General features: G+C 44.0%; 2 protein-coding genes across 2 annotated transcripts in view; one reads left to right on the forward strand and one right to left on the reverse strand.

The window, feature by feature from the left end:
• Positions 1-20,833, reverse strand: part of zcchc17 (zinc finger, CCHC domain containing 17) — a 190,822-nt gene that overhangs the window by 42,738 nt on the left and 127,251 nt on the right. The gene's annotated exons all lie outside the window — the stretch shown is intronic.
• Positions 2,983-20,833, forward strand: part of sdc3 (syndecan 3) — a 39,444-nt gene continuing 21,593 nt past the window's right edge. Inside the window, exon 1 of the mRNA XM_072371076.1 lies at positions 2,983-3,125. Within this exon, the coding sequence (XP_072227177.1) occupies positions 3,072-3,125 (54 nt within the window). The 5' untranslated portion in view covers positions 2,983-3,071. The remainder of the gene's footprint in view (positions 3,126-20,833) is intronic.

Consider the following 20,833-nt stretch of genomic DNA (forward strand, 5'->3'; position numbering starts at 1 on the left):
AGATGCGACTACACGCCGTCATTCAGAGGGGACCAGAGCACTCACTCCTGATGTTCTAGATTCTCTGTAAGTATGGCTGATTAATGAGGCTTGCACCTTTTAATATGCACCTCGCTGACAGGCGACAGTGCTGAACAGCAAAGAGTGAACCCCCTAAACCGTCGTGTATGCCACCAACGGTGTGCCCGCTATTTTTGACTGACAGCTTAATCCAGATAATGGTGTGATCCTGTGTGGAGGAGGACAGAAGTGAAAAGTAATACTTTGAGCAAATATCTGTTCAAACAAACTGTCCCACCTATTCTCTGAAGCAGACTGAAACTAGATAAACCTGTTCTAACCTGTCCAGCTTTTTGTTTGGAGCATGCTGACCCTGAGCGGAAACAAGCCTGTATGCCAATAAGAAAAAGCTGGGTGTGACTGTGGCATTAATGCCAGTTACTAAACCTCAGGGAGCGACCCAGCCCAGCTGTGTGTGTTTTTTAAGGAGATGAAAGGCTCTTCATTCTCCTGCTGCTACAAAGCCTGTTTCCTTCTATAGGTTGTCAATTTTTTTTTTGTTTTTGCAGAGCCGAGTCCAGTTTAAGGTGCTTTACTCCAGACCTGAGGTGGAACTGTACTCCGTTTTCAGTTCACTACATTTAACTTGAAGATTTAGTGAATTTACAATTAAATGCAATCAAAAAATATGCGTAAAAGCTAAAAGGATCGATTGATCAGTTATTTAGACGACGGAGAACGAGCTACGGTTTCAACAACTGGAGCAGTTGCAGCTTTTCTGAGTTTTCAGTAGATTTTTTTTATTTTTTTATTTCCAAGCTAAAAAAAACTAAACATCAGTTCATGAAGATCCAAAAATTTCTTTGAAATGAATTCCAACTCAATCAACTCCAGCAGTATATCCCTGCTTTAATAATGCATCAATAGACTAAACAATAATTTCTCCTACATTTTAAAACTAGCTTTTAACAGTAGACTTAGACTCAACTTTATTTATCCCTTGGGATGACTCCTTCAGGGAAATTCAAGTCTCCAGCAGCTTATACAAAAAATACAAAAACACTGTAACCAAGGTAACATTTATAGTGCTAGATAACAGACCAGCGTGGTGTTAGTATGCTGAATTTCGTGTAAAGCTGTCTTATCAACCGTCCCTGGTCTCCCATAAGCTCGTGTTCATTGTGTAGACGCTGATGTGTTTCACTGTAAAATTCTGGGTTAAAACTCAAAAAGAACAAGGCCTCTGGCCCAGTGCTCTATTAATATCTGTCAAAGGGGGTGGAAGGATATGCGTAATGGCTCAACTTGGCAATACTTTTGTGAAACGGCAGATGATATAAAAACACGAGGAGTATGGTAGAATTAACAGATTAAAATCTCGTATCTAGTCAGGTAGTGATATCACAAACATGTCTCAACAAAGCAAGATAAATCCACTGTCGGAATCTGAGCCAACAGATCCATCAGCAGAGACTTGTAACATGCAAGTTACCTCCGTCCTCCAACATGAGCAATGAGACAGAAAAAGAAACAAAGAAATAGATGTGTTTTAAGTTTGTGCTTGTTGTGAGGCTCTCAAAGTCTTAATCGTGTTTATTTTCTGTGTTTTTGCCCTTTTCCATTTAGTTGTGTTCATTTTTCATTCCTTTTTCTTGCTGATTTTCACCTCTTTCTGGTAGAAACTATTATTTATTTTCCTTTCCTTCTTGTGATCCCTTGTCATTGTTTTGATTTAGTTAAAGTTCTGTAGTTTATTAGCCAGTTTGGATGTTGCTGTCTTGTGTCACTCTGCAGTCGTCATGGCCTTTTTAAAGAGCTTATACCTGATTTATGTGTCTACAATTAGGCCCTTAACATGTCTGCAAACCTGATGGTTGTATTCAACCAGTTGGTTCAGATATGTGGTCATTTGAATGCCAGTGCTTTGAAATAGTAAGAAGGCGACATCTTGATATATTTTCTTAGTCTGACGTACATCACATAGTGTTTTGCAAATCACTATGTGATGCTAGAAATGGATTGATGTTTCACGCTGAATGCTAAGTTTCACCAACCGCGTAAAACAGAGATGTTAAAATGGTTTAAGCTGTGTTGTAGCTACTTGTGAAATTAGTTGAGCACCGGGTTTTTTTTCTTAAATAAAACTTAATTGCACCTAAAATAGCTCTACTTGACTTTAATTTGATTGATCTGAACTCGCGAATTACTTCTAATTTCAGTTGCATATCGTGTAAGAGTACTTCGCTTCGCACTGAGCTGTGACAGCCAACCAAACTGCGCGGTTGCTAGGCGACACAAACAGTCTGAGGACAGGATCTGATGTTCCGTTTTGTTCCACAGACTCCAGGTGTGAGGACGCAGCCACTCGCAGGGGACCGTTAAAGGTGTGCGCTATTGTTGTGCGGTCAACCGGAGACACCTGAGCGCAGCACAAAGCGCTCAACCTGGCAGTAGTGTGAACACTCAGTATCCTGCGTGTATGTTGTGTGTGTGTGTGTTTCCCAAACCAGCTGCAGGGGGCATCGTCGTCCTTGCCCACGGAGATTCCCTAATCTTTCTCCTGAACACACACATGCTCAGGCGCATATACACGGGCTGGCCCCCTCCTCCTGCCAAACTCCCAGGCCAGGCAGCGTCGCCATACGGAACATCCTGCCCTCAACGGAGAGGGGGAGGAGAGAGGGTGCACGAGTGTGTACTGAGAGAGAGGAAGAGCGAGACGGGGTCTGGCTTTTCCTGGTGATAAATTACCAGGCTTCGTGCTCCAAAACTCGGAGAAACAGACACAAGAAAAGAGGGAAAGGAGGCCTCGTGGAAACCTCGTTGCTTTACTGGTGACTGGGACCAGCAGTACGTGAAGCCCGGGATTAAAGAGCCGGACTAGAAGGACGGATGGTAGCGCAGACGGGCGGCGCGCTCTGAAGTTGGACAGACTACCGAGACACCGAGAGCAGGCAGGCAGCAGCAGCAGCAGCAGCAGCAGCAGGAGCAACCTCCGCTCCCCCCTCCACCTCCCCGAACCCCCCAAAGGCAGCGGCGGCACCGTGAGGCTGTGCCCGCACACCCCCACCATGAAGCTGCCCTGGCTGCTGGCGCTCACGGCGCTTCTTGCTCACACCACCACGGTAAGCCCTGACCATCGGATCCTTTGTTAAGGGGGGAGCTCATGTGCGCTCCTAAATCAGTGCGCGTGTGTGCGTGGCTGGCGGGTTATCATTAATGAGACAGCGGTGATCGGTAGGAAATCCTGCACTCGACCTACATATCAGCGCTTATTGGCAGTCCGCGGCTCCAGTCAGGGTCGGCTCTACCGCACCCCCCACCCCCCTGCTTTTACGTTCTCACACACACTCGTACACACACCAGCCTTTGTGTCTCAGCGTGTCGAGTTTATTGTGGCCTGTGTTCCCTCGGCTCAGTGTGTGTCCGTGCACATGTGTGTGTGTGGAGGGGTAATTAGCGGGTTATCTCTAATTGGGCCTGATTACTGGTCTTGGTGCGGTGCCTCGTTGTGTGGTGTCTGTGTCACCAGCTCACATCCTGTAGTTAATTTGGGGGGCTCCAGTCATACTGCGGCTCTAACGACTTTATTACCGGGTAGTCGCGCTGTAGGACGGTGTGCGTGAGTTTACTCGCGTGCACGTGAGAGGGGGATTGAATGTCCGATCTTCAATCTGTGGGCAACAAATAACCTCATTGTCGGGATGCCAGAACGCAATCCTTTGGGGGGGGGGATTCATCCTCTTGTTGTAATTTTAGGCTGTGTGTGCGCGCGTGCGGTAGCGTGTACTTATGGCAAAAAGTGGGTGGGGTAACGGGGAAGTTAACTGCGATGCGGTGCGCGAACGAAAGCTTGGGTGGAATGATGTCATCGGGAGCCGTGAGGAAGAGAGATGATTTGGAATGCGCGAGCCCCTCCACCACCTCTCTCAGCACACACCTCCTCACCGGAGCCATCCACGCCGAGCTTCACGCGCTCCCCCTTGGCATGCCCACTCCCTCCGTCGCCGATTAATCCAGATTTATCCTATAAGCAGCAGGAGGAAGAGGAGGGAGCTCGCGCATTGAATCATTGAGAGAAAAGCAAAGGGAGAACTAAAAATAATCAAAATGCTGATCTAATTTTGAACGTGAGAAGCCCACGAATAGTCTCAAACCTAACAGGTGAATGCGTTTTTGCGACACTGCACACTGTTGTGTCTTTTTGTGTTCTCCACTTCATTCATGGCTGCATCAACTGTTGGGAGGCCCCCCGGGGCCCACACTGTCCCCACGTGCACTCACACTTGCAGTGTATATAATAGGAAAGCTCTGTAGAGTAAAAACAGAACGGCTGAAACCTGCCTTGCTTGATATTGAATTTCCATGGTGGAAAAGATTTATCGTACAAAGATTTCGAAAGATTAAATCATCAACAACTAGTCGGTATGGGGGGGCTTGAGGCTTAGGGCCGGTGGGCAGTTTGAATGTGTTGACTTCTATTTTCTTCACACTTAATTTCTTCACTTAAACAGAATATTTGTAAGATCTTAATAGTGGAGTTCCTCTTGGTCCTTCCTCCTGTGAATCTGCAGTGGTTTTGGCACAGATTTCATTTACCACACACATACACACGCGTAGACACACAAACACACTGATTGCTTCTAGGTCAGTCGGCTGTAATCTTTGCCAAAGATCCTTGGCCCCCAGCTGACCTAATCTGTCTTTAAATGTACAGAAGGAGACAGGTGTGACACACATACGCACACTGAAATATACACTTTGTTTGGAGTGCACAGATAGATTCTGGTGACACACACGTATGTCAACAGTCTCATAATTAAAGGACTCAAAGACTTACCTCAGGCAACTCAGGCCTTGAACACACACACACACACAAACTATTGTCACATGCAGTTGCTGACAAGATCTTTCTTCAAATGCCTCTTGGCCTTAAACCAGCTGACTTTGTGTGTGTCTGTGTGACTTCCGAGTGATCCCCAGTGTCACGTCTCTGTGGATATTTCCTGTTATCCAAGTACTGACATCATATCCGGAGGACTATATTCTACATGAGAGACTGATTTTCCCACAGACATCTGTGTCCCATGGACAGCCGGTGTATTTTTGTGACAATGTGCGTGCATCCGTTCGCCTTCATAAGAGCCATGACTGTCCATCTGTCTGTGTGTGTGTGGGCTCAAAAATAGTGAGTATCCGCTGCCAAAAAGTTGTTCGCGCCAGCCCTCTCCCTTCTTGAAAAGTGTCTGTGTGTGTGTGTGGCAGAAAAGCGTTGTGTTCCTGAGGATCATGTTTAACTCGTGGGATGAATCAGTGTTTTGTGCCTCCGATAGCAGACAAAGCCCCCCATAGAGACATGAAGAAAGAGAGAAGGATGAAGAAAGAGGAAAAAATAGCCAGAGCGGAGAGGATTGAGGGATGGTGTGGAATGTGAGAGGCAACTTGACACAGGAAGTGGGTCCTTCTCACTCTCCTGGAGGACAAAGTCCCCCTCACACACACATATGCTGGCAGGTAGAAACGCTGCTTGAAGGCGGTATTTCAGGTAAATGTGAGTGATGGCGTGGGGGTCACTTTCCAGTAGTTTGAGGAAATGAAAAGGATCACAGCTCATATCCGGAGCTTGATTCAGTGGGCCGACGTCTGGATGTGAGCCACCGTGGGGAAAAATATCCGCCTTGCCTCCACCCACTCCCTTTGGCTGTTTGTGTTTGGTATATGATGTTCACCCACGCTGCACACTCATAGCTGAAAGCAATTTATCATCACATGGGATGGACTAACATGTGTCTGCAATGAGTTTTTCTTTCTCATGGAGGGAGTCTTGCTGTTGGATTCAACTCTAAAGGAAGAGGAATTCAACGTTTACTCTTAAAGATACTTCACAGATTAAACGCTGCCTTTCGACTACCTGTTATTTCGACAGACTCCCCTATGAGCTCAGAGAGCAGTACACCTTTTTACGCAGCAGATGTTTTTACATGTCCCAGCAGGAACTGCACAGGTCTGGTAGCGGTGGCTGCATCCCTCCATGGGGAAATGTCCTGCTGTTGCACGTGATCGTTTACTAGGACGTTAAAGTAAACTGAGTCATCATTAATTTTTATTAAATCCACCTGTGCTTTCTGCTGCTGTAGCAAGTCACAGTGTCTGCCGTGGAAAAATTAGAGCTTCCAGTCTGCAGCCAAGTCTGGAGTTTAATGTTGCTAATTAAAAGTTCTGTGCACAGAAAACTTTCAGTTTGAATAAAGGCTTAAACGGGAGGCCATCATAATTGGCCCCAAGAGAGCTCAAAAGACCCTGCGGCAGACTTTGGGACCTTTTCTGACCTCCTACGTCAAACAGCATACTAATAATTTTGTCACAACTCACTCTTGTCTGTATTCATTTTAAGAAATTTGTGCACTCGTGCTTTCGTCCCAGTCAGCAGCACATGACTTTTATTCTCGACGTGAGAGGACACAAAGAAGTTCAGTGTGTTCAGCTAAAACGGGGAGGAAAATATTTTCTTTCTTTCATCAAAAGCGTTTTTTTATCTAACAAACACCACATTACTGAGAAGTAGTTACTTTAATGGTAGCATAGGTATATGAAGTCATATCCATCTCCATCAGGCTGTTGTTGAGATTAAACAATCTCCACCATCTGCCTCATAGTGCTTGACCAGCATAATTTTATCTTTTTAAAAGATTTTTTGGGGCACCGGTGTTCTTTATACAATAGCAGATTGACTGGAAGTTGGAAAGAGAGGGGAAGGACGTGCCGAGACTCAAATCTTGGCCAGCTGTAAGTGATCTTTTTTTTGGTTTGTTTTAGCATCTGTCGAAATACAAATGAGACAGAAATGGCTTCAGTTAACAGAGCATTAAAAACTCTCACCCTATGTCTGTTTGCCTTGATATTTCCCTTCTAGACTCCGCAGTCTCATTCTAAATTTAACTTGATAAATGTCCAGGTAATCAAAAGCATCATTCCACAGTAGTCCAACTGACAGGACTGCCTGCAATGCGGATGCGTCCGCATTGGTTCTTTTTCATTCATCGGCCGGCTGAAATGAGCGGCCAGTGCTGATTATCCCGAAATGGCAAGTAATTCTATATCTCTACAGACAAATATGCTCACACCGTGATTATTTGGGATGAAAGTGCTGAGAAGTAAATCCAGGCTTCACAATAGGATTACTGTAATTTACTGTAATCCTCGTCGAATTGTATAGCAGCTATTCTACAGCTGGTTTGCTGAAGGTTGCAGCTCTTCCTCTAACAAAAGTCTAAATGAAGCCCTGGAAAATACTGCATGGCTGAATCTTTACAGCGTGACAAGTGTTGCTCTCAGAACTCAACTCCACATGAGGAGGGACTGATCATTGGCTGTCTTGCTGCTAAACCTAGAAATGGTTACTATTAACGATGTGCCCCCCCCCCCCCTCACCTCACGCATAGTGTAATATAACCTTTAACCGCTTAAACCTTTAGCGGTTTAGGAGGAACAGCATTAGTTTCATAAAGAGTTCCCCCATGAACATAATATTTACAAATCTCATTTAAAAAGAAAATATTGCCTGAATTTCAAATTGTAAGTAACCGCAGACAGAGATTACAGACATTCAGGTTCATGAAATATAGAGCATCATAGCAAGAACGAGGTAAGGAATGAGTAGTATGTCACAGACGGATCCATCTCTGTGGTGCTGTGTCAGTGCTGGAGTTTTAGAATTCCTTTAAACCAGTTAGAATCGTCTCATTTGATGTTGTAACGGTACAAATCAAGTGTTGAAGTTGAATATGTGCTGGTAGAACCTCGAGGGGAGCATGCAGAAATGTTCCTAGAAAGAAAAAGTGGTGAGATTTGCACCTCCAACCATTCACTGTCAGAATTAAGCAGGTCTTCCCGTTTTGCATGTTTTAAGTCTCCAATAAAAGCTAGGTGTCTTCAGCGTGTAGGTTGAAAAAGCTACGTGGTTGTTCCCTGTAACAAAGTACGACATGGGGATCTCAGACAAGGCGACATGTGGTCAGCCAGAGTGTCCTGCCAGGTTTCAAGACAATTAAGAACAACTGTGCAGGTATGTTGCACAGCTAGCATCCTACCAATTCATATCATTACCAATTTTAGCCAAGTAGGGCTTTAAACTTTCTCCTGAAAAAATGTAGCCACAAGGAGTTTAGTTTGAAAAGTTTCAGAAACAATCAAACAGTTGACTAACTTGTTAGCTAGAATTGAGCTTTTTGGTGCACATTGTAGTCCTTAAAAACTACCAAAGCAGTTCAAATTTGTAAATGTACATGAGGCAAATTCTCCATCCATCCATTTTCTATACCCGCTTAATCCAATTCAGGGTCAAGGCGGTGACTGGAGCCTGTCCCAGCTGCTACTGGGCGAGAGGCGTGGTATGCTCTTGACAGGTCGCCAGTAATTTTCAGGGCCAGAGGAAAATTTATAGCTGCAAAAAAAAAAAAAAGGGGAGGAGTTTCCCAAACACTAATTGCCCAAAAAATTCCAGCTGGACTGAATGGACGACTGGCCCACATCCACATGTGGAATTACATAGCAACGAAGCATTGGTCATATCCCTTCTCCTATCTTCTCTAATTTACCATTTTTTGTTGGTTGTGTTTTGTTGCATGTTTTAGTAAGATTAATGCGTCAGTTAGAAAAAGGAAAATTACATTAACATAATTTTCCTTTCCTTTCCAGTGTTGCAGTACAGTGTCGTGAGTTCAGGTCATCCCACGCATCAAAATGCAGCTACAGCCTTTAATTATCATGACTACAAATACATGCAAGCGCAGACACAGTTAACACTGACGTTCTGATCGTCTCTCACACACTCGGCATTCACACACACACACTTCCAGTGGTTTTGAACACTCACGGGGGCGTGCAGTAGTTTTGTCGATTCAGGGAGTCCGAGGGAGACGAAGAATGCTCGAAGGGGTTTTAGGTAGGTCAAAATAGACTAGAAACACAGTCGTGTACACACACACACATACACACACTGTGTCCAATTGTTGCAGTAATTGGGCAGCACTGCATAGACATGCTCACACTCATATTCTCTGGAGTGGGGTTTAGATGAATATAGAGACAGGAGGAGGGATGGAGGAAGAAGAATGAAAAAAATGGGAGATACGCTGACCATGAAATAATGAATAATAGCAAAGTGGTGGAGGGTTTGAAATGGATGGAGTCAAGGACGGAAAAAGAGTTAAGGTGAAGGCAAGACGGGGATACTTGACAGGAAGAGGAAGAAGGAAAAAGGAGGAACAAAATTAAGCCCAGAATGATGTGAAGAGTCGGAAAAACGAAGGAACTGGGAAAATGAGGGATGCAAGGGGAGCAGGAGTGGGAAGAAAGAGTGGGAGGCAGACGAGCGAGCAAATGAGTTATGGAGAAAGAAAGAAGATGGGCGATGCTGGGACGTAGGGAGAGACGGAGAGGGAAAATGAGGGCTGGATGATGGGGATGACAGCGAAGGGATGGAGACAGAGCCAGGATGGAGGGATGTGGAGAGCGTGAGGGTGGGGGAGGGAGGCATGCACTGCACATTCCCAGGGGACTGTGCTCTACCTGCTCTCCTCGGCCGTCGCTATGACAACCACCATAGCTGCCGCTGTCACAGCTTTATTGCCCTTTTCTCCATCCCCGCCCTTCCCTCTTTTTCTTCTTGCATTCTGTCTTGTTTTTCTCTTTGTTGCCTCTCTTTCACAGCTCCTTGTCTTTTCTCTGTGTCCCCCTCTTTTTTCCCTCTTTGTCTATTCATTCCACTCCCTTCCTTCTACTCCTCCTCCTTTCCCCATCTGTTCCTCTGCCATATATTAAAAAAGTTAAGATGCAACGATGTCCGCTTCACCTTTTACGGTAATATGTGTGTGTTTGAATGTGTGTTATTACAGGACTCTAAATTAGAGAGTATAAACGCAGGGCCGTCTCCCCAAACCACAAAGCATTCTGGGATCTTTCTGTGTTACTGCTCTCGCTATAAATAAAACCCCTAAAAACAGGGCGCCTCCTTCCCACTAACAAACCTTTGTGAGTGTGTGAGTGAGAATCATATCTTGCAGCAGCATATTAACTATATGGTGAGATTACCATTTTTCTACTTATTCATAAAAGTATTTGCATCTGCTTAGGACCACTCTGTCCATGCGTTTCCATAACAGCGCGGCAATTATATTAACAGAAGGCCGGATGGGTGGGGTTATGCAGGGCTGTCCATCGGAGATGCTGGAATGTGTGTTTCCTGGCAGTCGGCTGATAAGAGCAGTCTGAGGCAGCGATAAGGTCGGCCTTCACACTCCCGACGAGGCTCTCAGTGATGTCCCTGTGAGGTTGGCCTCACTCTGACCTCCCACAAAACACACAACTCCCTTCATCTCGCTCTCTCTATCTCTCTCTCTCTCTCCATCCGGTGGTCATTTTTTGATGGAGCTTTTACATTCATTGAAAAAGAAATTAAAAACTATATTTTACTCGACATAAATCTCAAGACGGTTGTCTTTAACTGATTGCTTATCTGGAAAACCAACTTTAAATGTTCATTTTTGATCTTGAAATGGGAAGTTTGACAGAGCTCCACTCATTTGTAGGTTCTTGAATTTTCTGCTACTGTGTACTCACAGAAGTGGAGTTACAACCAGGAACTACCACTTCCTCCCAGGGAACAAGCCTGTGAGCCACCTCAGGATGGAGGGATGTGATTACACTGGATCCTGTAGGCTGTGGCAGACCACAGTTTGTGTTAATCACAACTTTTTGAGATAATCAGAGTAGTTTATTATTATTATTTTTATTGTTGTAAGAAAAGACTGCCCTCTACAGCGAGATTGAGAGTGATCTGCAAGCTGTTGTGCAGACAGGAAAAAAATCAATCGGGCTTGTATAATTTTGCTGTCAATTTCTGAGTCACCACGTGAGACTTTCTAGTCGGTAAATGGGTGTGTGTAAAGAAAAGGTTTGCTGTTCCCACTCTTGCGGCCCCGTGTGTGGCACCGACTTTGAAAGTTAGCATGCGCACCCAGGTGTTGTTTTCCCATCAATGCTAATTTAGGCCGATTAATACCAGAAATACAGAAATAGACTGATAAAAAGAATTTCTCGTAGCACTCAAAGACCAGTTAGTGGTTAGTCTTCATCGGCTCGTCGCTCACTTGTTGCTGAGATGGATCTTTTTTCTTTTTTTTTACTTTCAGCTTACAAACCTTTCCAAACGTAGTTAAATCCGGGAAAAACCTCCATTGTTGTTTTCACAAACTTAAACCTCACACATCTCAAACTTGCTAGTGGCTGCCAGTGAATGATGGTGTCTCTGCCTCCTGAGAGTTGGCTCAGAGCCTGACCAGGTGTATTCTCTTTTGATTGTGATACATTTAGAATCCAGCCGCTTCACGTTTTTAAATGGCAAAAAGTATTGCTTTCTTTTTTCTCCCCAGTGCCAGTGGATATTCACTGTTTTGGTCATCTTTTGCCTGCTTTGCCCTTTATGTCTTCAGCATATGGACAGAATTTGTCATTTCTCGCAGGCGGTAGTTATGCGCGTCTATTTTCAAGCCAGATATTATGTTTTCCTTATCCTAACCAATTACTTTTCAATTCCTAAACCTAGTTTGAAACTGATTGGGCGGTTTAGGTGCTTAAACCCTACCAAGTGAAAGCAAAACTGAAACTTTTTAAATTGTAAAAAGTATTTAGTGGGACAGGAAACTTTTATTTTTATTTATTTTTTTTCTAACTTATAACTGATGAATACTTCTAATAATTCAACAAAATGCTGAAAGAGTGTACACCTATAAGCAAAAAAAGAGAGGAGAAAGTCATGCCCTAGAACACAAATCAGTCGTTAGAAGTCTTGACAAACAACTACGAGCTCATGTTGTGACAACAGATGTCTTCTGCTGTACCTTCTCTGTTGGGAAGCTTCCGCTTCCTTGGCTTAAACTTACTTTTTGACATTCTCTCCACGGGAATGCTCATCTGGGAGCCCATCTCTTAAAATGGCCACTCAGAGCCTTGTTAGAGTGTTTGCACTGTACGATTGTAAAGAGTGCACGAAATGATGACGCACTGGAAAATGGTGAGTGAGTCCTCCCAGGATAATTACTCTGAGACCTTAAAGGAGAGATAGAGATCCAGTCAAATGGAAAAGGCGCCAGGTCAAATCCTAATGAGAGATTTTGTGTACATAAAGAATTAAATTAAGACATATATGGAACTTGTTCCCTCTGCTAACAGCATGAACAGTTGAACAGGGACTGGTAAAGGAACAGAAGCAGGTCAGTCTTCCTAAGCATTTCCTCATAACCAAAGAAGGCTCAATTGTTGTAAGCATTTCAAAAGCTTTTTAAAAAATACTTAAAAGTAAAGCAGATTTGTTAAAACTGAAGTTATGTTTGAGAACAATTACTGTACTTCCTGTATGACTATTTCTGCTGCTAATCCTGCTACATAGCAGTGTGATTATTTCCAAGAGTTACACTTGGTGTTCTCCTACAATTTCATCAAAATACTCACTTTCACAAGGATCTACTTGTTGGATGCGTACAACCTGTTAGTGCGTGCTCAAGTGGAGTTAGGCTGTAGCATGGTGGCAGGAAGTGAGTATTTATAGCACTCAAGCTTTACATCAGGAGGAAGCTGCACAAAGGGGGTACTACAGGTGTGTACTTACATGTGAAACAGTAGCAGAGAAGTCACCAAAGAAGCACATGGAGGCCGCTTGTGCGAGAAATGCTGTGTGCGAAAGGCACGTGACTGTGCGTTTAAATAATTTAGCCCCCCGTCCCGACAGAGGAGTGAATGAGGTCAGGAGCTCATTGCTGCAACGTTTTTCGTCTCTCCAACCATCCATCTCTACACCCACCACCCACCATCGCTCTTAGTCCTCCATCACTGCGGAGCTCCGTGTTTATTTCCCCCTTCTTAATAAACAGGAACTTGGTAACAAAAGACTTCCCTCGTGTTTCTCACGTCCCTTCAATTATCAACAAATCATGTGGGAAGAACATCGATCCAATTAAATGCAGACACTGACACCCACTTTGTGTAATGTGCGTTCTTGTGTCTGTGGCCTCTCTGAATTAAACCTTTGAACCCATTTTTTTCAGAGCTCTTTCAAATGTGTTTGCAGTCTGAACGAGCTACTGAAGCTAATGAGCTCTGTGTGTGTGTGTGTGTGTGTGAGATGGAGCTAAGTGGCGATGTAGGTTTCTTTCCCATAGGACTTCTCTGTAAAAGCTTTCATGCATGCGCACGCACGCACACACACACACACATATGCAGGCATTTGTGGCAGCAGGTGATTCATTCTTAATCTTTCATTCCAACAGTTGTGGATTAGCCCTAATCTTACCCACAGAGACTGAGGCCTGAAAGGCTGAGTGACACTGAGAGTGTGCGTGCACGCGTGTGAGTGTATTGTTTGTTTAGCTGTGTAGGACGTGATAATAGTTTCCCATGTTGGGCTCAGTTCACCGTCTGTATGACAGGACATGATATGACTGAGGCAGGTACACAACAAAGACTGCCGGGTCACTCCTCATCAAAGCATAATAGACTGCAGGAGGAAGGATTGACAAAGGCAGGCACTACCTCTTTTTAACATTCATTTAAATGACATTTTAGTGTTGCAGTTGTATTTAGTCGCTTAAGCAGGTAATTTGTCATTTAAGCTCTTGATTAGATAACCAAGACACAGGAAATAGGCTCATTTCAAAGAAATGGAGGCTTAACACACAGGACAATTTCAAAATGATCAACAAGGTAGACAAGAAAAAATTGCTCTCCCAATCTGTCTTTACCATGGAGTTTTATGAGTCATCGTAGCGTTTCCATCTGCTTATGTCCTGTCACCTGCTGTCCATCACAGTGGACCCCCCGAGTGGCAAAACGCAACAACAAAAGCAAAAAAATACAGCAGTGACGAGAAGATCGATTTTTACAAAGCACGATATTTGAGGATGCACTGCAACAAAATGGAAAACAAATCTACGCTTGATAAATACGAGATGTCTACGAAAACAAAACCGTGGACCAGGAAACACAACTTTGGAAAACACATTTAAAAAGACAGGACATGAAAATGCAACAGTTTACAGATCAAAACAGAAAACATGTGTCACTTCACAGGAAACACAAAAATAGACAATTAAGAACATTTGACAAAACTCCCAAAGGGTCAGACATGTTTTCTGAAATGCTGGGAAATGTAATGCTTTTCTTCTTTGTTGATGTATTTCAGCAAATGTCCTGTTTTGCACCTGAGGACCACGGTAGACCACTTTGAGAGATGGAACGACACGCCGTATGCCCAGCACTTAATATAACACTTAACGCAGGACATGTGGATCTGTTATGGCTGAAGAAAAATTGTATCTTAACACAGGCTTACACAGAAAACTGATGCCAGCTGGACAATCCCCTCCAAAGAAAAAAAAAAACTTTAACAAAGCAGCAAGGTGCAGCGACAGAAATGATGAGATATTGTTGCGAGGCGGGAGGAGAGGAGATGCGGAGAAAATGAAAGGAGAACGAGGGCAGAAGCAATCACAGGCGACAGCGATATCAAAGGATGGGCGGGGTGGGGGGGGGACAGAAGGAGCTCACCAGGAAATAGAGGAGAGAATATAGAGAGGGACTTCCTTGAGGTAGGGTGAAATGATAAAAAAGAAAAAAGCAGAGGAACTGATAGGGGAAGAAAACGAGATAATGAAAGAGAGCTGGACGGGGCTGATTGGTGTCCTGGTGGCAGGAAAGAGACAGAAAGACTGGTGGTTAACGCAGGCCTGTAAAGAGCTTAAAGCAGCTGAGGCGGATTGAATGGAAGGAACAACCTGGACAGGATTACACCGAGGCAGAAGAGAGAGGAGGGCTATAAGGGCAAGATGGTATCATAACCCACATATTTCCCTGTCCTCAAGTTACCGCTCATGTACGCTCATTCTGACCACTTCACCACTCGCAAGCCACACGGTCCTCTTCTTGTTTCGAGTGAGCAGCCCGTAATACCAAAGTGTTTTACCAAACACTCTGGAGCTAATCTATGTGTTCAACAATCCATTACTTGCTCCAGTATACTCCTTAATTAATGAGTCAGTGAGTAATGTTGCCTACTGAGAGATTAAGCTATCTTTAGGTGTAAAGAACCTTTAGAAATTGCTGAATGTGATCTCACCTGGAGCTTGAGATATTTTATACTGAAATCAACAGAGAGTGAAGGGAATTAGCGCTGCGTGGGAACAAGAAACTCCTGTTGGAATATACTGAATACAATACAGCACATTTCATCTAATAAACCTCATTATCTACCTGTTTACCTGTTGCTGTGTAAACGCCACGTAACAGAGGTTCCCCTTGGATTTAGTCCGAATAGTAATAGACTCAAAGAAAGAGACTCGCTGCTCTTTCCACGAGTGAGAAGATGCATTCACGTTTCATGCCGGGCCCGAAACCATCTTTTAGCATTTAAATGACAAATAGGAGCAAGAATGTTTGAAACTGGCCCAAGATTCAGCGAGAACCACAGTTCCGACCTTCAGCTGAGCTCATTTCATTTGTGGAAACAGTGAGCACCAAACTACAGTATACTGTAATTCCCTTTGATTTAGCGGCGTTATAAACCGACTGTGGTGACTCAGTCCCTCTGAAATGTGATTCACACAGTTGACTGAAGTTGAATTGTGGTAGCTCAGGTTGTGCCTTGGCCACACGCTGCACAGCACATTTTGAGAAGGTGTCACCTTCTTGAACGAAGTCTCACACATGATTTTTAGCTTCAAAGCTGTTTTCTCCTCCAGTTGTTATTTTCCAATTGGCTTTTTTCCCCCCAGTTGTTTGTGCCAGAAATGTGGCAATTCCATAAAGAAGGTGGCTTTAAGATGGGTCAGTTTGAAAAAAAAAAAGGATTTTTTGAAAAGGAGCAATTTGAGCAGAGTTTTGGATTTTCTTAAAAAGATAGTGAATGTCGATAAGTAAGCTTCATGGTCGGTGTTATCATTTTTGCTGTCTTTGGTTGACTGGGATTTAAAAGTTTGACTTTTTTTTTTTTTGGCTCATTCCGTGTATCCTGACAGCACGAGAACCACTGCCAGATAGCATCTGTTTATTTCAATCACATCACATGATGCAAATATTACGTAACATCTAAGGCAACACAAAAACCATTCATTGAAAAAAATCCGGAAAAGGCAAATGTCCAATTTGTGCTAGTCTCCCAAGCCCTCACAAACTCGTAGTCTTCTGACATCGGCTCATCAGAGTCGATCAGTATCTCATGGTCAATGTTTGATTAGATCACAAACATACAGTGTTCAGTCTGTGCAGCGCATTGAAGCAGAGGCCACATGCTGCTGGTGCCTTATCAAGAGCTCATTCTGCCACCAGGTATTACAAACTGTGTGATTAGCATTCGATAGAAAGGGCTGTTATGATACATGTAGAATCAATCAGGTAGTGGCAGTCTCTTAACCTGCAGTCTTTGCTTGGAGATCAATCCCAGACTCGGGAATGGCTTTCAGCTCGCCAAAGTCACTCAGCAAATGGGAAGAAGCCAAAAGAGCGCATCAAGGTCAGCTGCTTGGGATGCCTGCGGAGCACCAGCGATTTGTTTACCTCCTCTGTGTTTGTGTGTGTTTGAGAGGAAACGATGGCCTTCTGCCCACACCCCCACCAAGGTGCACCTCTCCGTTTCAGATTGAATTTCACTGGGCTGATTGGATTTTTCCTCCCCTGCATTAAATACAACAAAACACTTCTCTGTTTGTTCTCCACCCTCCCGCCGTGGGTCTGTTCATCCCACCATTCCTCACTGCTCCCCGTTTCGTCAAATATTCCCCAGTTTTACCTTTCTTCTCCAATGCTCTGCCTCTCATGCACTGATTTTTTTCCATCTCATTCCTTCCTTGGGGTTTGTGCTGTTGCGTGACAGTCATTAGCCTGATTACACAAACTGTAATTACATGAACACACACACAGATGTTGCCTTGTGATTCTCATCACTGTATATTGGCAGAAATGTGATTCTCATCATCCTTCGTGCATTTATGTATGTGTGTGCGTGTGTTTTTTGATTTGGGCTAAGAAGAGGCCATTGATTACTATTTGTGTGTGCACCCTAAGTGCCCCTTTATACACACTCTGTTACACAAAGGCATCATGGTCCGTGAGGCGCTCTCTCTCACACACAGCCACATTTCTGAGCCCTTTTGAAAAGTTCCTTAGAAACACGAGAAAAGTTCCAACCACAGGCGCCACGCCCTCCCACTGGCCCTGCAGAAATAGGCCCATTGAGTGGGCTATAATCACACTCATGCACACACACACACACACACACACACACACACACGCACATAAATCCGCATTCATCCTAGCTCCTTCTCCTCTGCCTCTCCAGCACTTCATAGAGGCAGCCACAAAAACACAGCCATTGACCCACCAGTTAACCAGCCGCATTCACTGCAACGCAACGCTTCTCCAACCAAACATCAATACACTCCACGACACACACACACACACACACAGTGGCACTCCCTTAACAACAAAACTCCTCACGCATACACACACGTGCACCCTCATAAACTCAGGAAATATGCTGCGGCGTATTGTGGAGTGTGTGAGCGACATCAGAATCTCAGGTCATTTTTGGCAGCAGGACAGTGACACACACTCACACTCTAACATAGAGATGCATGTTTCATAAGGTCATTTATAATGGAGGAGGATTCCATGCAGAGAGGCCTTGTGTCTGTCCGTGTGTGTGTGTCGGCCCCGAGATGTGGTCTTTAATCCCAATGGATTGTCAGATTAGTGTAACAGCTGGGTCCTACATATATCTATATATGTACAATCTCGCTGCCTCTGTGTCTCAAAGTGTATCACCGCTCTTCCTGCCACACTGCTTCCCGAGTGGATCTGTGCATTAGTGTGTGTGACAGTCTCACAGCTCCAGTCCCATTACACGGCTTCAGGCCGGCTGATGTGTCACTACGCAGTCATGTGACCTCTGCTGAGTGTGCGGCGAGCGTCGGTGTCAGCTGCTCGCTTTGTCTCAGACATTGCAGGTCAAACACACACGGTCTCAGAGGGCACTGGCTGCTCTTTTCAGTTTTGATCAGCAGACCGTGTTCAGAGACCACACAAACGCAATTTTTCTTTCACAAATCAAGAGTTTTTTTTGTTGTTGTTTTTTCTCCTATGATCTCCATCTTAGCTGGTATGTGTGGGTTCTTTAAAACTACACTTGTTCAAGCGTTGCCTCATCAAAAATACAAAAGCAGAGCAACTAGTGTATCTGTTTACAGAGCAGCCAAGCTAACACAAGCTGTTATGATAAAGAATTGAATGGGGTCGTTTTTTCCACACAGCAGCTGCACACAGTGAAATGGCTTGATTATCTTGCAGCTTTTCATCCTACATCTTGCTGTGGTTGCTCATTCTTCTACCTTTAGACTGTCACCACGCCTCAGGCGATGCGGATGTGCCTCATCACTCAATATTAATGTCTATCAGAGGTTACGCCTAATTAATATTGTTACAACCTATTATTTTAATTTAGATATTCCTTGGTGCCGCTCTCAAGTTGACTACCCTCAAAGCTTAGTGAGGCTTTGGTGAATTTCCTGATCATTCAGTGCTGGGTTCACATTCCTTGTTGTCCACCCTCAGACTAATTGCATTTTTCTTGCAGCTTTTTCATCACAGAACGTTCTGGCATTTTCTCTCCTCAGTCCAAACCGTCTCCCACTGAACACTTTAATCCCTCTTGACCTCCTTGCTGACACTAACCTTTAATATGAGCTGATAAACTTGATAAGCTTGTTCTTCATCCTTCATCAAGTCAGTCCTTTTCTTTCTTTCTTTTCTTTCTTTCTTTTTTAACCTCTTTAACCACCACCAGTTTCCCATCGAAACTGCTGACATTCAACTACGGCTGAGCTATTGTCCGATGTTTTTCTCCTTTCTTGTGATGATCGCTACAAGCTGAAGCCTAACAATGCGGTGGGTAAAGCTTGGTAGATAATGAGGTAATGAATAACCAATCAAAGACGAGCCTAAACTATACCGAAATTACTCAACTCCAACTGGTTGGGGGCGCCCCCTACAATCGGTCTACATGTTTTTGCCATTCTTATCGTGCTTTATCTAAAGTTATGGATCACACCTTTCTTTTAATCTGTCAAAAAAAAAAAAATCTATCAGTTTCAAAGTAAATTAATCTTAGGCCTGGGTCATGTACTTTCTGCCCATTTCGGTTTCAAGGACCACTTTCCTGCTCCACGCTGCTAAAATACAAGATGGCAGGCTAAAGCTAACATCTTTTTAGAGTTAAAATGCAGAAACGAGTGTCTAGTTTTGTGGCTCACCTCTTTTTTTTATAAAAAAAAATCTTTCTCTTCATGGCTTGGTCAAAGAGCTGCAGGGACAGAACAGGTGCATGATGAAGGCCCAATTCATCATTATCTCCCTCCTGTGACTGTTTTATAAGAGGGTGGTCCTTAGCCAAGGCCAGCCTGGCACTTTCAAAGAAAGCTATCCAGATCTTCACATCCAGCGGCCTGTTTCTTCCACGCTCAACCAGTCCACAAAAGTTTCGTGAAATTCAGCTTCGTGTAGTCCTGCTGACACACAGACAAACAACTGGAAACGTTTGCTGAAATTAAAGCCAGCCTGAGTTCTGCAAGATTTTCTTTTTTTATGTTGGATTTGCTCCGACAGTCACATAATTGAGTTCTGATTCTGCTGTGGGAGAGTGAACAGCAAATGGCGAAGCTGATATCTATGAGATAAAGTTATGCAACCCTGGATTACTCCGCTGCTTCATTTCCTGTGAATCATTCGTTCTCAGACAGACAATCTGAACCCTGTGTCGGAATGATAAAGCCTGCCATCAACAATGAAAACTGCCACATAGAGATGTAATTACTGGAGAAACACTTCACAAAAATATGCAAGAGGTCAACATATTTGCTTATGATTCACATCAGGAGTAAGGCTGTGGGAAATGACTGGTGCGGGTGCATTTCTTTGATGATTAATATATGTTTATAACTATGTCTTTCCACTTTGAAGACCATAATCAATTCTATAAAAGATCCACCGAATGAAGATTGATAGTGAAGCCAGCAATGGAGGTATTTTGCTGAACACTAAGGAACGATTTGCACTACAATGAGTTGACTTGGAACTATTGTTTTGTGGAAGAAATGTGGAATAAATACTGAAAGTCTGCACATGGAAATGGATTGAGTTGCAGTTAAGATTTCCAGATTTATTCTGTTCTTCCATTGTGCACCTGTTCCGTCCTTGCAGCTCGTTGACCAAGCCATACACTGTGCCATATACCATATTATATATAGCAAATGCATGCCTTTCCGTGAGGGCATTCATCATTTAGACCATCTTTGTCCTCACAACTCTATGGAGAGAGATAATATTAGAAAGATAATATTAGGCCTATATGCTTTCCACCCGTGGTTTGCTGCTGTACTGAGACAGCTTTAGGGCCCTCAGCAGACTGAAATAACAAGCTAGAGCCAGTGTAATGCCATCCTCCCACAGGTTCTCTACAGAGAATGAATACAGCCAATGTGTTCACGACTTGGATCAGCCGCCACAGTGCTATCAGGAATCCGATCACCAGAAAGGACTAAAAATAGTGGGGGGAGAAAGTGTCTCACTCAGTTCCTGGCTACTGTGCTTGAACGTGTTTATGGTCCTCGCTCGGTAGTTCACATTCACTGGTTGCAGCGAGCAGCCATGTGTGAAAAAGTTAGACAAACACGTAGGAAAAGATCAGAAATGTGCTTGGCAAACGTTTCTTCTCTCCCACTCAGCGCTGCTT

The sequence above is a fragment of the Leuresthes tenuis genome, unplaced genomic scaffold (assembly GCF_036924035.1).
Source record: "Leuresthes tenuis unplaced genomic scaffold, fLeuTen1.0.hap1 SCAF_18, whole genome shotgun sequence".
Classification (NCBI taxonomy): domain Eukaryota; kingdom Metazoa; phylum Chordata; class Actinopteri; order Atheriniformes; family Atherinopsidae; genus Leuresthes; species Leuresthes tenuis.